The sequence below is a fragment of the Lissotriton vulgaris genome, chromosome 6 (genome assembly GCF_964263255.1).
Source record: "Lissotriton vulgaris chromosome 6, aLisVul1.2, whole genome shotgun sequence".
Lineage (NCBI taxonomy): Eukaryota > Metazoa > Chordata > Amphibia > Caudata > Salamandridae > Lissotriton > Lissotriton vulgaris.
The window spans coordinates 1668638701-1668655034 of NC_141694.1; the positions used below are offsets into that span (position 1 = coordinate 1668638701).

The 16334-nt window shown below is 44.6% G+C and overlaps 1 protein-coding gene across 2 annotated transcripts in view; it reads left to right on the forward strand.

Moving 5' to 3' along the window:
- The first annotated feature begins 2979 nt into the window (after positions 1 to 2979).
- Positions 2980 to 16334, forward strand: part of RCOR3 (REST corepressor 3) — a 302941-nt gene continuing 289586 nt past the window's right edge. The window contains exons 1-2 of one of the 2 annotated variants that reach the window (XM_086927837.1): positions 2980 to 3216; positions 3317 to 3373. In XM_086927837.1, the coding sequence (XP_086783963.1) occupies positions 3102 to 3216; positions 3317 to 3373 (172 nt within the window). In that variant the 5' untranslated portion in view covers positions 2980 to 3101. The remainder of the gene's footprint in view (positions 3217 to 3316; positions 3374 to 16334) is intronic. The other variant, XM_086927839.1, reaches the window with a different exon arrangement.

Genomic DNA, 16334 nt, shown 5'->3' on the forward strand with positions numbered 1-16334 from the left:
TGGTCCTGGTAAAAAGGAAATGTTGGAAAACCTCCTTCAAGGCTACCTGTGCAAAGAGGTAACTGTCTTCATGTATCTAGTCCCCTCCTTAACAAATGAGCCCTAAACAGTAAACCTCCTGCTGAGGTGCAGGCTCATTTGTGGTAAGCTGCATGCTGATTCTTAGGAGAATGGACCTGCGCCTTTCATCAAGGGGGCGCAGTTTACATTGCTGAATAAACTAATAGCTCTCTGTACCAAGCTAACAGACTTCTGGGTCAATACTGTAATTGTTCTTTAGCTGCCAAAGCAAAGTTCACAATCTTAGAAAGTAGTCCTGAAAAATCCAACAATTTATCATTACAGGCCCACCAGGACCTATCACTACCATTTTTAGGTCTTCAATACATTTCATCTTGCTGATGGATAGTTTAGGATCAACTTCTGGGGTACCATGACCATCCACTGGAGGTGGAGGCTATTTCACACTTAAACGGTTTTGTACCTTCTTTAGGAAGGGTTTTCCTCAAGTTAGCCTGGACAAAGGGTGCCATTCTAACTGAAGGGATCCAGATTCTAGGATCCATACCATCTCCTCAGAATAAAAATCTTCTTTTACAACTTCGGATGAAAAACATATAGTGAAGGGCCTCTCCTGAACTCTGGTCATCGTATATCTTTTACCGCAAATGGCACCAGAACAATTTACATTTTCCTAAGAGGCACCAGTCTCACCATCATCCTTGTGTATCCTAATCAGACCGGGCTTTATCACAATACATTGCTTCAAACTCTTGCTCTCTCCTAGGGAGGGAGTCCAAATAGGCTGTTTTTTTTTAATTTTATTATCTAAGGCAGATTACTTCCAAATTATATTTTTCGGTTTTGACAAGGAATAGTCACTAAGACTGGGTTAGGTGGTAGCTGAGGATAGGAGAAAGGAGTTTTGAGGCCAAGAGGTCCAGGAAGACAAATGGATTTTTGGATTAATCTTTAAATGGCCTAATCCACTACAAGTCCCCCCACAACATTACTTCACATCATCATGCATGACGGCAATATAGGGAAGTACTAAGACAAAGACAATAACCATACAGTACTGAAAGATCTCTATTGGCAGTTATAATATGTCACAGAGCAGTGTTGACTCAGTTTACTCCCAGATTTAATGAACCTGGTAAAAACCTCTGTAGTCAAAGCCTCATTCACAAGGCAGCGATACCAAAGGTGATGGTATCGCTTTGTTCGCCCTAAGTTGGCAGGGTACGCCCATACGTGGGTCCCTTGCTCACTTTGCCACTGGATTCAAGCTAGCCAGCGCTGATGACAGCAGATTAGCCAGAAACCGGTCCCAGGATGCTTGTTTCCAGTCCAGGGAAGACATGGTTTGGCAGTTTGGGCTTGCCTGTTCCCATGAGGCACAGGGTCAGACCGATTTGCATATGGCCATGCTTGAACTGGGGTGGTGGAGTGAGCTAAAGAATGATGGATTAAACCCCGATCAGTTGACTGGGGGGTGAGTGTTGGATATGGTCAAATCGCTCCGTCCATCATTGGTACCCTTTGGTAGCGCTTCGTTCCAAAGGCAGACAGAAGTAGTAGAACAAGGGTTACATTTGATCAAGACAAAAGAACACCATGTCTCGGTTTATCTGATGCGGAGGACAGGACCATTCTGAGAGGGACTACCTCATTCAGGCTAGATCAGCAGCGAAGCAGAAGACGGAAGAGCGCAGCAGAAAAAAGTAGTTATGAACAAGACATGCACAGAAGGAACACTCTGAGGCAAGCAGGTTTCCAGGTAAGAGTCTGGCAATAAAGAAAATGGAACTGGAAGACAAAAACTGAAAAGGCGGGAGGGGAAACAAAGGAATGTATCATGCTCAACCACACAGTGAAGGAGTAACAAGCCCAGAATTGGAGTACTGGTGCCGCCAAATATTTATAGGCACCGTTCTCGGTAGGAAAATCATGTGTAAAGGACTTTTCCCCCTTTACAATACAAAAGGCAATGTCAACTCTAAAAAAAAATATATATAAAATAATTTTTACAAAGTGAGGGTCGCTGAGCAGCAAGGAGTCAGCGCTATGACTGCTTAGACGGTGAGCATATGTCTTCTATTGGTGCTTAACTATATCGATGGGACAGGACTTATTTTTTTTTCTCACAGATCCATGGTCGTTGTAGTTTTGTTTTGTTTGTTTAACTTTAGGACATTGCGGTTGTAACATTGCTACTGTTTAATTAAAAGTAAGAACGAGAAAAAGTAATCTGAAGTCTCCGGTCCAGTCGTAAGAATCTATCAAATGTATTTGAAAATCCCCACAGACTCCATTTTAGAGAAATCGTTAACCCAGTGGTTAAAAAAAAAAAAACAACAACACCCAGAAGAGGTTTTAAACCCTTGGTGGTCCCAAGTCACAGATAATCTACTTTAGTAACCGAAAGCGCCTACCCCACGGTCCTGTTCACTTGGCAAAATATCCACCCAGCCCAGTAGATTCAATTGAACGATGAAGATGAACCATGCGTTGTAGGCTGAGTCCAGGAAGAAACAAGCGGGGGACGAACGGAGAAGCTTCTCTTGGTCCCCAGCCCTCAGAGGGCTCAATCACCTGCAAGGCTGCCCCCGGAATACACACCGAGCTCCCTGCCGTCTCAGGCCCCCACTCCTGGCGCAGGGCAGCCGCTATCGAGCACACATGCAGGAGTGAGGGATTCTTCCTTGGAGATAGAAAGCGGCAGGCAAAACCCCGTTGTGTCCTGCAGTACAGACCAAAGCTCCTTTCCTCGGCGGCCGCAGCGCACAGACCGACGGACACTCACAAAGTCTACCCGGCCTCAGGGACTGGGCAGCGGCGTCCAGTAACTACCTCAGACGGGCGCTCCCGCAAACGCACCTCAGCCGCCAGCAGCTCAATCAGCACCCCACCGCCGCCGCCTCTGCGCTGACTTACGTTCCTGCTGTGCGTAAAGGGGCGTTGTTTATGAACGTAACCGAGCGCCGCCTGCAGCCGCACCACCGCGACTCCATGTTTAACTTTCCCCACCTCCCAGAGACCCAGAGCCGGCCGGGAGCGGGGGTGCCCCTTACTCACACCTAACACACCGCAACCTCACCATGCCTGGCATGATGGACAAGGGGATAGAGTTCTTGGGGAAGACCCGACCCAACGGCGCCAAAAGCCCCTCCAACGGGCTCATGAGCGACGAGAGCGGCAGCGACGACGAGCACGGTGGGAGCCTCGAACGCTGTGAATGAGAGGTCATGGAGGGCTGTGTGGGGGTGAAAAGAGAATGTCCATCAGACTCATCCCTTTGTTTTTGTCTTTCCAGATGTCGGGATGAGAGTGGGAGCTGATTACCAAGCTCGGATTCCGGATTACGATCCCGGTAATTAATGTTCGCTACCAGACTCTTGCTCCTGTGGTAGCCTCGGTAGCAGTGTCTGCACTGAGATATTTTGGGGACGCTTAAACTGTTAAAAAGTCAAACTTTATTATTTTATTCATTGTCTGCTTTTACTGTGAACATGTGCATGTTTTATAAGATTTTTTGTTTCGCTGGAGAAAAATATATTTAATAAAAGGCGAATCCAGCCCACTCGTTAGGAACGGTGAGCTGGCCAGGGTCATGTTGTGTTCAAGCAGCATCCTTGGTGAGCGCATTTCTGTTTCTAATCCCCAGCATCCGTGGGTTTTTCTCCTTTCTTGGTCTGAAAGGCAGAGCATGTTGTTTTAGGCGCCTCTGCTCCATACTGCGGTAGCCTCGAACGTACACAATTGAATTTCAGTGAATGCGTGTTTCATGCTTTCATGTGGGAACGCAGCTTACAAGAGAACACATAGGACTTAATTTATATGGCACTCGTACATTTTCCAGCTGTCGCTACCTTTGTAAGTGTGTGATTGAACACACCTGCCGGAGGTATTCTTGCCCAGTGAACATGTCAAGTAGGCATGTCTACTGTGCGATGGCAGACCTCACATGAGGCCAGTAACCAATGGGAGTCGGAGCGCAGGTCACGTGACAACCCCATGCAGTGGTTGCTTTCATTTCAAAAGAACAGCGCTGACTATTGTTTGCAGTCCATGTGCCTTGAATCTGCGACCAGCTGGAGAAGAGCCGCATCAATTGTTATTTCGGACAGAACGAGCGCTAGAAAAGCCAATAAGTCTTTTTTTAAATATGATTTTGTATGAGTCGTTGTGTCGATAGGTGCTTGGGTGAATGCGAGAGCGTATCAAGGTGCGAACGAATGCAAGTATACGGAAGTGCATGGGCAAATGGGTTATTGACCGAGTGCAAGGCAGAATGAATGCGCGAGTCGTAGGGTGCGTGGGTGAATAAGTGCTCGATGAAGTGAGTGTATGGATGAATAATGTATGCACAGATGGATGAGTGAGGGTGAATGAATGAGTGAAAAATAAGTGACCGTGTGGCTGGATGAACGCTTAATTAAGACTGAGCGCATTAATGAGCGAGGCCAGTATGTTGTAGGTTGCTGTCAACTGTTGGTGAGAGGTGCCTGCTCTCTGCCAGTACTTTATACGTTAGCCTTGTGCACAGTCAGTCATACGTCGATGTACCTACTCATGCAGCTATTCATTCGCCAATTTACTAGTTCTCATATTCTCCTATTCTGCGTGTGTTGGCCTCGGATAGGTTGTCTTGTGTAACCACATGGGCCATTGTTTCAGAATCAACATGGGCCAGATTTCGGAATCTGACATGTTTTTCATTTATTTCCCACCTTTCTTGCAGCTGAGCAATACAGACATAATTTTTTATCCTTCTTTTGAGGGCAGGTTAGCGTTGAAAATTTAGGAAATAAAACAAAATAAAAACTCACGACTAACCCCTTCAAATGCCCATTTGCTCTTTGTAGATCTATCTAGAGCTAGATTAGCCTGTTTGTCAGTTTCTTGTAATTGTGAAAAATAATGGTGCATAAAAATACATATACAGACTTTGAGTCAGCCCGTACAACAGAGTTACTCAGTTAAGTTAATCATATTTGGATGCAGTTTGCAGCAGGGAACACAAGTTAGAACAGGAAAAGTTGCCTGAGATGTTCCAAGTAACGTGCATACTAAACAACAACGGCAACGATTGTATTTTAAAGTCTTCAGCTGCCAAACTATAGTCCCTATCCCAAAGTAGCTCATGGGTGAAGTGTCAAGTCTTGAGCTGTTTCCTGAAAAAGCTACTACAATCTTTTGTGAACGTGTAATAAATTAATAAGACAATGTCCAAACACTCAGTTTCTTTCAGTCAAAGCTCGTTTAGAATAGCCACATGTTTAGCATTCTTGGCTTGTTTCTTTGTGCTTTTGACACACATTGCCCCTTCCGTTCTGTTTCATATTTTCAGTGGCTTGGTGTAGTACACAGGCCATCGCTACTTCTAAGGCCTCCGCTTGATTCTTTCATCCTATTTAGTCAGTGCTGCACAGTGATCTGATTGGGAGTGAATGGTCACAAGACAATGTAATCGCCCCACCTCTTTCATTTTTCCACAGGTCTCAAAACAAGTAATTTAGAGTTCTCTATGGAAGGATGAACTTGTTTGTGCCTTGTTATCTCTCCCTATCTTGAATTTAGAGTTCCTACAACATGGCATACCCAGCTTCTTCGATAATCTATTGGCAGACTTGGCACTGAGGCATATCATTGGCGGCAGTACGTTAGCGAAATTTGGATAGGGCCACATGCACATCAATAGACCCCTCTGTTTGTTGGCTCTTCTACAATGGCTCTCCCCTGCAGGCTAGACAGAGTTCTGGGAGTAGGAAAAAAATTGGGGGTGTGGGAGGCGAAAGTGAGTGACGCTTACTCATCTTGTCGTAGTAATAAATAGTGCTATTTATAACCTTGTTCACATTGTTATTGTTACACAAGTACATTTAACCCCTTTCACACTCATGACGAGCTGGGCTCGTCATGGTGTAGCCTCCTCGTACACTCATGACGAGCCCAGCTCGTCATGAAACAATGTAAAACAACAATTTCCAGCACAGATGGGGAAAACGCATAGCAGCCATGGAGTTAATTAGTCCAATTAAGGTAAACACTATATACACCAGCTTTGTTAAATGCAAATTGATTACATACTGGGTTTATTCCATCTCTTATGTGTTCCGAATTTTGGCAGGCATGTTTTTTAGGCACACAGATTAGCGAGTTCCTAACAGTTTGCTTCTTTCTATTGAGTGTAATTGATAGGCAAGTTAAAAGAAAGGTTTCTTAAACAATATAGCTAAGGGCCGTAGTACAATGAACTGTGTTGCACTGTTGTTTTTGTTGCATTTTGCCCCAATGACTTGGCCTACAACCATCTGGATCCCACCAATTCCGGGCCTTTCTCTCCTCCATGTGAACATGAACTTTCCCCTTCATCCCCACCTACCCGTCATCTCTCCAGTAGGCTGGTCCACCTTTGGACTCTTGCTTCTCCACCTTCCTGTGCTTGACTCCACTCAGCCTATTATGACTTGCATCAAAGTAAAGGTTAATGGCGTCTTCCAAAGGTGTCTTTCTTGTTTGGGCTTGTTGTGTCACTGAGGAAATCTGAGAGAGAGAGCTAAACGTTTGGAAAGAGGAGGATAGCCCACCTGTCGGCACACCTTTGTGCAAGTTTGTTCTTAAAGGATGTCTCTGCATTCCTCCCGAACATTGTGAAAGTATCTACATTGGTACAGGTCTTTGCGGTTTTGATTTAGTGTGCAGGCTGAGGAATAAAATGAAATAAAAAATCAGCTACACTGTTTTCAGTCATTTTGTGAGTTTTGTTATGATATTTTCACTGCAATTATTAAATCCTATTAGCAACTGCAAACTGTTGCCCATTTCTGCGATCTGAATTTGTTGCACCTGTGTGGTAAACAATTGCAACGTGTTCTCAACAATTCATTTTGGCTAATTTCAGACTTTATTTTTCAACATATAAGAAGTTCTTGGTGGCCGTGAAGACTATAAAGGCCCACCATCCCCAGACGTATTGTATTGTAATTTATTTATATAGGGGTTAATACTACCCCTGATGAGGTGCTGAAGCGCTTTTTCGGCCACTAGCACGCTACTCTGAAACCCAGAAAGGATTAGTGGTGAATTAGTATAGTGAAATAGGAAAGTAATTGGAGTGGTGGATATGTTAGTCAGTTAGGGATTCGGATAGTGGAGGGATAGAAGAGGGAAAAAAGTTTGCATTTATATAGCGCTTGCTACCCCTGGGATGGGATGGGATGTTGAATTGCTTTTTCGGCGAATAGCACACTACTCCGGAGCCCATAAAGTATTAGCGGTGAGTTAATATAGTGAAATATGAAAGTAATTTGAGTGGTGTATATGTTAATTTGGTTTGAGAAGGATAGCGGAGGGATAGAAGAGTTCAAAAGGTTTGCAGTTATATAGCGCTTGCTACCCCTAATGAGGTGTTGAAGCAAGTTTTTGCGAGTAGCACACTACTCAGGAACCAATAAAGGATTAGTGGTGAATTAGTATTGTGAATCCCTCTGTCTCAGTCAAACAAGGGAATATGGCCAGGTAATGCTGAGTCTCCGCCCCCTAAACACCCCAATTTGAATAGCAGCCCGCTGACCATTTACACCCGGGATTCCCCACCCTTATGATGTCTCCAACTTTTTGGTTAGGGGTCGTAACAACCCTTGGCCTGATTTATTTACAAACCACACATCATAAAAATTATCATTTCACATTGATAAGCAGAAACCCACATATCACTCCATACAATATTATATATATATTCATGGATGGCTAACCTTAACAGAGACTCCAATACATAGACATTCCTAACCATAAACTAATAAACTATACATTGTCTCTGCATATCTTGCATTGAGCCTACACGTAAGATCATGACTGGTTTAACTACCTCTGAGGGTCCCCCGCCTCCCTACCCAGAGTGACCTTGCACAGGAGGCCTGTCTGACCAGAAGGTTACCCACCTCGGGCACCCCCTACGCTCTCAAATACCACCCCTAAGGGATTGTGCTGCTAGCTTGGCGCCAGGGCAGGGATTTGCCGTACAAGCCTGTTGGAAGTGCTCACTTCCCCATCCTCTACATCCTCTTGCTGACTTGCCTTAAGCACCCCCTTGAGGTCCTTGAGAGACCGCTGTCCCCCCGCCTATCCCCATTAACATTGGAGAAGCTTTTTAAGGACTGTAAATGCCCCACCAATCATAACCTTAGCACCACAGGCGAGCATAGTTCCCCACTATCTGCCCCCTTTCCCAAGGTCATACCTTGCCTTGCCCAAGGGTCAACCAAGGCAACACATTTTCTAAGAAGAACTAGTTCCCTAACTTTGAAAGGTGGACACCATCCTGTAGGAAAAACCTCTCCCCCCTCATGGTCTGGAGTCTTAGGAACCTAAACAACGTATCCATATTTTTATTGATTCACTTAACAAAATGATTCAGGGCCCAGACGGACCCCTGCCCCCCTCACAACTGCAACCCGGGATGATGTGGAGCTATGCTAAAACTGACTGCAAGCATCTCCCCGCCAACCACCCCATCTCGGTGATCAGTGCCTCCTGCCAAGATGTACCAGATCTTTGCCCCACAGGTTTATTACCACTACTGCCGGGGGGAATACGCCCCGTACCTAACCAGGACTCCATCATTCTCCTTAACTGTCCCATCCCCCTTGCCCATGAAAGAGATGCTAAATCAGTCCTGGCGGGCCCGCTCCATATAATTTCTTGTGGAAAAAACACCCTTCAACCTTTGTACAGAAGAATGACCTACAACCAATAGTTCTGTTTCTCTCGGCGAGCACCTGGGCTGCACATGAATCCGGTGACCAGAGCACATTAGCAAGCTTCCTTCCTTCATCACAGGACATGAAAACTGCGGAAAGCAAAAAGAAAAAACATTATTGACAAAACACCAGAGCCTAAAGCATGTGCAGCATAAATATTGCTTGTAGCATTCCTTGGACCACTTGCCAGTTCTCTGTATCGCTTGTCCCGAAAGTCCCATTGCCGTGGCCTCTGGGGCCACCTCAATTCTGAAGGAATGGGAACCAAATTCAGTAGGGTCAATCCCAGCTGCCTTGAGGGCTAGTCTAAGAACCCTGGTGAACTGAATCTTGGTGAGAGGGGTGCCGTCCGCGTGTGTTAAGAGGTCTATGAGCCAGGAATGCCTCGAGGTTGCTCATGAGACAGCACAAGTTCCCCTGCACCGTCTGCAGTAAGATGTGGTCCCCCCTGCCACCGTGTCCTTTTTTGAGCGTGGAATCGATAGGGACACCGAACCCCCATCCAACTGTATGTGCACTAGCTGTAGCTTTCCTTGCCAATCCTTCTTATTGCTTGCCACCAGTTCCCCTACCCTGAAAGCTCCATAAAAGGCTACCGCAAAGGCTGCCCTTAACAGATGATCCTCCCCGGTAGACCTACAGATGCTCTCCAGCGACCCCAATACTTCTGATAGTGTACCTATGCCAATAGGGCACCCAGCATCCACCTGTGACCCCTGTAAGCATTGCCATCCCTTCAGACCCCTCTGTACTATGAAAATGCCCATTGGATCCTGGTGGCCCGCATTTTTGCAAAAATTGAAATTGCCACCATATGGCGCAGTGCGCAAGCTGTGGAATGCCCTCCATTCCTCAGTACTCCTAAGAATGATAGGATGGTGGAGGATTCATGCCACACCCCCTCCCAACTTTCCACAAGGAAAGAATAATGGGCGAAAAGCCCCTTCATAAGCCTGTCTCGTCCTGGGTGCTAATGGGAAAAACAACAAACGGTATGAAGGAATAAATACTACACAATTTATCATGAAGGTACTTTTAATTTAACTTCACTGTGTTTTTAGTTCACAACGAATATATCATGCAACATTATCTCCCCGCGTAGCCAATAACACCTAATCAATTAAATACAAAAATGGCATATCATCACATTCTGTACATGGACATAAACTCTACATAGAAAAACAAAGTAACCCTAAAGAATGATAAAGTTTTGATAGTGGCTTCCATACACACCTGGACAGACCACTCAGAGGTAGTCATAAACACACTTCTGAGTCAAACAACTACTTCAGTTTGTTTACAGTGTGACACCCTATAATTTAGAAGCACAATAAATTTCCATTGACTCCTCCTTAACAGTTTCGCCGACGTGACCACGTTTCAGCCTCCCATCTCCTTAGGCCTCTTCAGGAGAGGGTTAAAACATTACTGCACAAAACATAACATAAACCAAGGCATTACTCACAACATCCTCAATGTATGAAGCAGGCTGGCTAAATGACAAGGCTCCCCTTTAGCCCCGGGGCGTGCACAGTGGTAGATGGAAGCTTCTAAAGTGCCACTAACTAATATACACCAAATGCACACCAACAAAACCCTGCAGTGAAGTGCTTCTTTAAAAAGGAAGATCTGGTGATACTAAAACGTGTCAACACAGGTGACTACCTTCTACAACCTACTAAGAGCTAGACAAGTAGCCACATACATTTGTACCCGTATGAATACAGCTGAATCGTTGAACTCTATGGCCAAGCATTAGATCCTTTGCAGGTCGATAGGACATCTACAAAACCAGAAACGGGTCAAAAATTTAAATGCCCATTATGCAAAATAGCTATCTCTCAAATTTCCAACATAGTAATCATCCTCATTCCTTAGAGGTTTGTGTAAGTGTGCCAACACTTACCCGTGCCCCGCTGCCTCCTTTATGGAAATTAGTCCAAGGTCGACCCCTCAAGGTACCAAAACACCCGAGGCGTCCCCTCCTCCTTCGTTACCCGCTTGAATCACTCTCGCGAACTTGCTCTACAAAGCCATATTTCAGAAACAAACAGGGCAATAATTCCAAGGATGTAATTTGCCTTATGCGCACACAACATTTAAAGAAGCGGATACATTAGCGGCCCGGGAGCAGGAAGATCCTTTCCCCAAAAGGGAAAATATAGCTGCTTAACATAAAGCGCTACTGAAATGAATATATAAATACACAAGTGCTTGTATTGCAGTGCATGCGACTGCTGACACCTAATTTGCAAAACCTCATCAATAACGCAGAGTGCGAATTAGAAAAGGGCGTCCATGCCATAACCACCCATCAAGGGTCTCTAAAGGTGGTTCCCAGCAGGGCCGGCTCTAGGCTCATGGTGGCCCTGGGCAAGGAGCGTAGATAGGGGGCCCGGAAGAGGTGGTCCGGGCGGGGCGGAGCGCGCAGGCCAGTAAAGAGGGGAGGGGGTCAGGGTGTTTAGTAGTGGAACAGAGCCGGAGGCCGCCAAATCCCTGCCAGGGGCCACCACGCAAATATGTATCCATCCTCAGAGGATTAATATATTAAGGATATATATTGGCGTGGTGGCCCCTGGGGTTTGGTGGCCCTGTGCAGGTGCACAGCTTGCACATGCCTAGAGCCGGCCCTGTTCCCAGTCATGGTCCAAAGACTGAAGCATCAGACTACTGCATAAAAAGGAAAGTACATAATTTACCAGGAGACAAGCCTAAAAACAACGTTGTTTAAATATACGGGTGGGGCGTGAAAGAACTGGGATTTATAATATGGTTGCCAGCCTGCTTCAACAACTATAAGTTTTGATAATGGATGTATTTCACAATAAAACAGTTATATAACAATCACACACATATCACAAAATATACAATATTTTACAAGTATGTACATTGTACTAATAACAGCAATATATTACAAAAAAGTTATAGAGGCCAGGGTTGCCAAAACAACACCAACTCCCCTTAACAGAAAACCATCACAGTTCAAACCTCCATATCCAGTAACAGTGTTATACAGGTCAAGTCCTAATCTTCAGCATATAAACCCTCTTTGGAGTGAATATTAAAGGGGGTGGGCTATGCAATGTATCCAATTAAATTAAAGCCCAAATCTCATCACGGTCATTGAGCCCCTGTGTGGTATCTTTCAATCATGCTTTCACCACCACCAATACTACAGACCAATAGATTTCATTTTCATCATGTCCCATTTCCATATAGTGTTGTACCATAGGAGCCCGTATTGTTTTGCACCGTATGCGTGATTTATGCTGTAAAATCCGCGTCCTGTTAGGTTGTGTCATTTGTCCAATATATGTTTTCCCACATGGGCATGTCACAGAGTACAGTAAGTTTTTTGTGTTGCAATTAGAAAAAAAAAACAACTGCTTGTGTTGTTTATTGTTTATTTCCACGACTTTAGGGTCTCTCGTTTGTTGACAGACTGAGCAACTCTTTGAGGTGAGAGCCTTGGGTATTGCAGCGCTGACCCAACGAGGAGCAGCCCAGATGATGAAGCATGACACCTGCAAAGGTGTGTGAGGGCATTACATCCAACAAAATGGATGCCCAACTGTGAGCTTACTGAGACAGTGGCACCACCACACTAGTTCAACTCGTACGTTTCTCCTTCATAGGAACAGCTCAGCACCTTTTTTGTCTTTATTCTTGGGGCATACGCTGGTGCTGGACCTCCCACTCTTAGTGAGTGGTAATTGCCACTCCCCTCTCTCCCCCTTGTTGAATACCTATAATGTCCTACCACTGGTGGCAACCCCAGCATACCTCTCAAGTCGCCTGGCGTGGATTGTTCGCTTTTACCAAATAGTTCCTCAAATTTTTCCCTCTTCGGCAGGCAAACAAGGGTTTTGGAATATCCAAATGTTCTATTAGCCTAAGGTTTCTGAGGATGATTTGTTTGACCTTATTAGCTTTAGGATTGAAGGTGAGCACACACACCAATTCCTCGGCTTCTTGTTTGGACTTCGGGGTAAGCATATTTTCCCGAGGGGTGTACCATGCTCTATTAAGAGCTCCTCTGACCAATTTTCTGGGATATCCCCTTGTTACCAATTTGTGTTGTAATATCTTGGCATTTCTAAAATAATCTTCCTTCTCGATACAATTACGGTGCACCCTTAGGAACTGCCCAAAGGGTAAATTATGTCTCAAGTTCCGTGGGTGCCCTAACGTATACTCCAGCTATGTATTCCGGTCGGTAGGTTTGATGTATAAATCAACCGCAAGCCTGCCTTCCTTGTCCATAATCCAAACAATTAAGAAATTAATCAGTTCATTGCTTGATGTTTTTGTAAAATTCAAATCTGCAGACCGAGCATTGAGCCAAAGATGGAATTGGTCAAGCTCTCGCTGTGTACCCTGTCAAATCATGAACACATCGTCAATGAAGCAAACCCACTCAAGGATGTGACCCACAAATGGGTTCGCTTCATGGAAGATGTGACTCATTTCAAAATAGTCGATTACTAGATTGGCTATTTCAGGTACGAAACAGCAACCCATCCCTACGCCTTTTACCTTCAGGAACAAATCACCTTTAAAAGAAAATAAATTGTTTTTCAAACAAAGAAGGGCCAATGATAACAAAAAATCAGTAGGGACCTGATGTGGTCTTGATCTTTGATCAAGCACCAACAACATTACCATGAGTGCCTCATCTTGTGGTATATTTGTATAGAGACTCTCGATGTCCAATGTCACCAACAACTGTTGGGTTCCATCGAACATCGAGAGCTCCATCTTGGATATAAAATCCACAGTGTCTCTGATATAAACCTTGGTTTGAGCTACGAAAGGCTTGAGAAATACATCAATATATTTAGCTACAGGCTCCAAAAGTGGTTGAGATACATTTTTGTGTACTTTCGGAAGTACATAAATATTGGGTATCCTCTGGTCAGTGACATTTAGATACTCATATTCTTTCTTGGCTTCTGTGGTCAAGTGCAATATCTGTGCTCTTAATCTGGCTGTGGGGTTATCTGTCAGAGAACGATAATGGTCTATGTTGTTAAATTGGCGCATAATCTCTGCATCATACTTGTCACTATCCCATAGCACTATCCCCCCTCCTTTGTCTGCTGATTTTATAACAGTAAGGGGGTTGCATGATAGTTCTTTAAGCACCATTTGCTCTTGTTTAGAGAAATTAGATTTGAACCTGATTTGTTTGGAATTCAACTGATCTATTTCGCATAAGGTTTGTTCCTCATAGAACACGACTTCACTAGACATAACCGTGCTCTGTGGACAAAAAGAGGACTTCTTCTTCAGTCCACTGATATTCATTTCGCTGCTTTCACTATACTCCGAAAAGAAAAATTTTAACCTGATTTTGCGTAGGAATTTGAAAACCTCAGTTTTCGTGTCGACTGGGTCTTGCACCACAGTTGGAACGAAAGATAGTCCTTTTTTAAGTATTTTCATTTCAACTTCAGTTAGGGGATGTTTCGATAGGTTATATACTGGCATAAGGTCTGTTGTGGTATTAGGGTCTATTCCAGTAAATGTTGAGTTATAGTGTGGCGCCAACTCATTGCAAATGAGCTCGGACACACTCATCCTCTGTTCTAACGTCTGTAAACCCTGTGTCGTGTCCTGAAAAACCCTTGCTCCTGGTTCTGTTGTATTGGTGTGCTCCACCCTTCTCTGAAGCCCCTTCCCCTGTTTCCACCTCTGTCTAAAAAAGGCAGGGGATGTGTTCGTGGATATTAGTAATAGGGTTGGTAGATTGAGTATGGTTGAAAAATGACCCTGTTCCTTGGTCTGAGTCAGAGGAGGAATCTGAAAAGGTCAGGAACTTATTGCGCGATCTGCCATTGTATTGTAGGTTTAGGCTGCTGGGATTATTATTCTGGAAGAAGTCACTCGCTGCCGTCACCAGCCCCACCCCTTCCCCCGGGGACCTGCACACTGCCATAGGCATGGCGTGCCCGAGGACATAGGCGCCTTAGCATCCTTATCATTCCTGAAGGCGGTAGAGGTGCAATAAAACAAGGCTGCACAGTGGGAAGGAATAAAGATGGAAAAGGAGCTGCAAAATATAACACCAAAAAGTTCTCAAAAAGAGTGTCCCGATTTTGATACGTTTGTTAAAGAAAATAACTCCCTTCAACTTTACCGCCTTCTCAAAGTCCAAAACATAACAAACTGAAATGAAACGTGCACCTTCAAATCTTATGGTCCTGGCAAAGAAACAAGGGCCAGTAAAGATCGATACTGCGTAAAGGGTTATTATCAGCTGTACATTGACTCATAATAGCAGTTTGTAAATACACCTCTGTGGGTCTTCAGATCTCTATACTTTATAGAGTGCGTATGCATATTAGATGTGATGGGTGCACCCTTCACACTGACGTCCTTTGTGTGACAGCTTTGGGATGCAAGCCAATGTATGTATCCACTATTTCTATAGTGCAAACCCAACCGAGAGGCAGCAGAGTGCAGTTCAGGGTTGAAGGCAAAGATCGAGTTAAAGAGTGAGTGGAGGAGTAGCTTGCTTTTGAGATTGGAAGTGGACTGTTACTATGTCGTGAAGTAGAGTGTTTAAAAAAAAAGTTTCTTCGGCTCTTTCCTTAATTCAAGAAATGTTGCTGCAGTCCTGATAAGTAAAGGAATGTTGTTCCAGATCATGAGTGCATATATGAAGAATGCCAGTTGTCTTGCCTTTCTTTTTTGCACTTCATCTCCAGTCTGATGGTGTCCTGGCTGCATGTGCCGAAAAGTACTGGAGTTGGTGAGAGAGTGCCGATTGTGATGTCTTTTTAGGTGAAGCAACTGGCTTTGAAGATGGTAAAAACCTGTAAGGGGAGCCAGTGGCATTCCATCAGGGTGGTGATCATGTCAGCATATTTCTTCATGTCCTTGATGAGGTGTGGTGAGACATATAGGGTGCCTTTAAGTAAGGCCGATGCGGAATCTGGGAAACCATAGAGTAGGGTGTACTGCCATTTTTATGGGGTATACAACGGCTTAAACAACAGTTCTTATGTCACTTTATGGGAGGATCCGTTTCACCTTTTTTTAGTTACTAGAGAGCTGACACCAGACAGTTTTTTTTCTGCTATATGGTCCTTGAAGGTGAGTTCGATGTCCAGGTAGAATTCAAGTGACTTGGTGTTGAGTGAAATTTGGTGTTTGAATATGGCCAGGACCATGTGATTGGAGCTAGGTTTAGACTCGTTGTTGTTTTTTGTTCTTGGAAAATATCAGGAATTCTGTCTGAGGGTGGGGCTGACTTTTAGGTAGGTGCTGGACATGTAGGTTTCAATGAGTTCCAGGCAGTGCCGGAGGTGTTGCATCTACAGCACAGAAGAGGCTTTCGAATATAGTTGGGAGTCAGTGAAATATAATGCTGTTATTGGTGAGTAGGGCCCCAAGGAGCTACATTCAGATGTTGAAGTTGGCTGAGGATAAAGTGGAACCCTGGAGGATTCTCTCAGTGATGGGGATATCCTGCAACCAGGAGGTACCGGTGTGAACAAACTGGTGTCAATTGGATAGCTAGGAAAACCAGTGAAGACTTTTGCCAGTGAATCTCATTTGCCACTT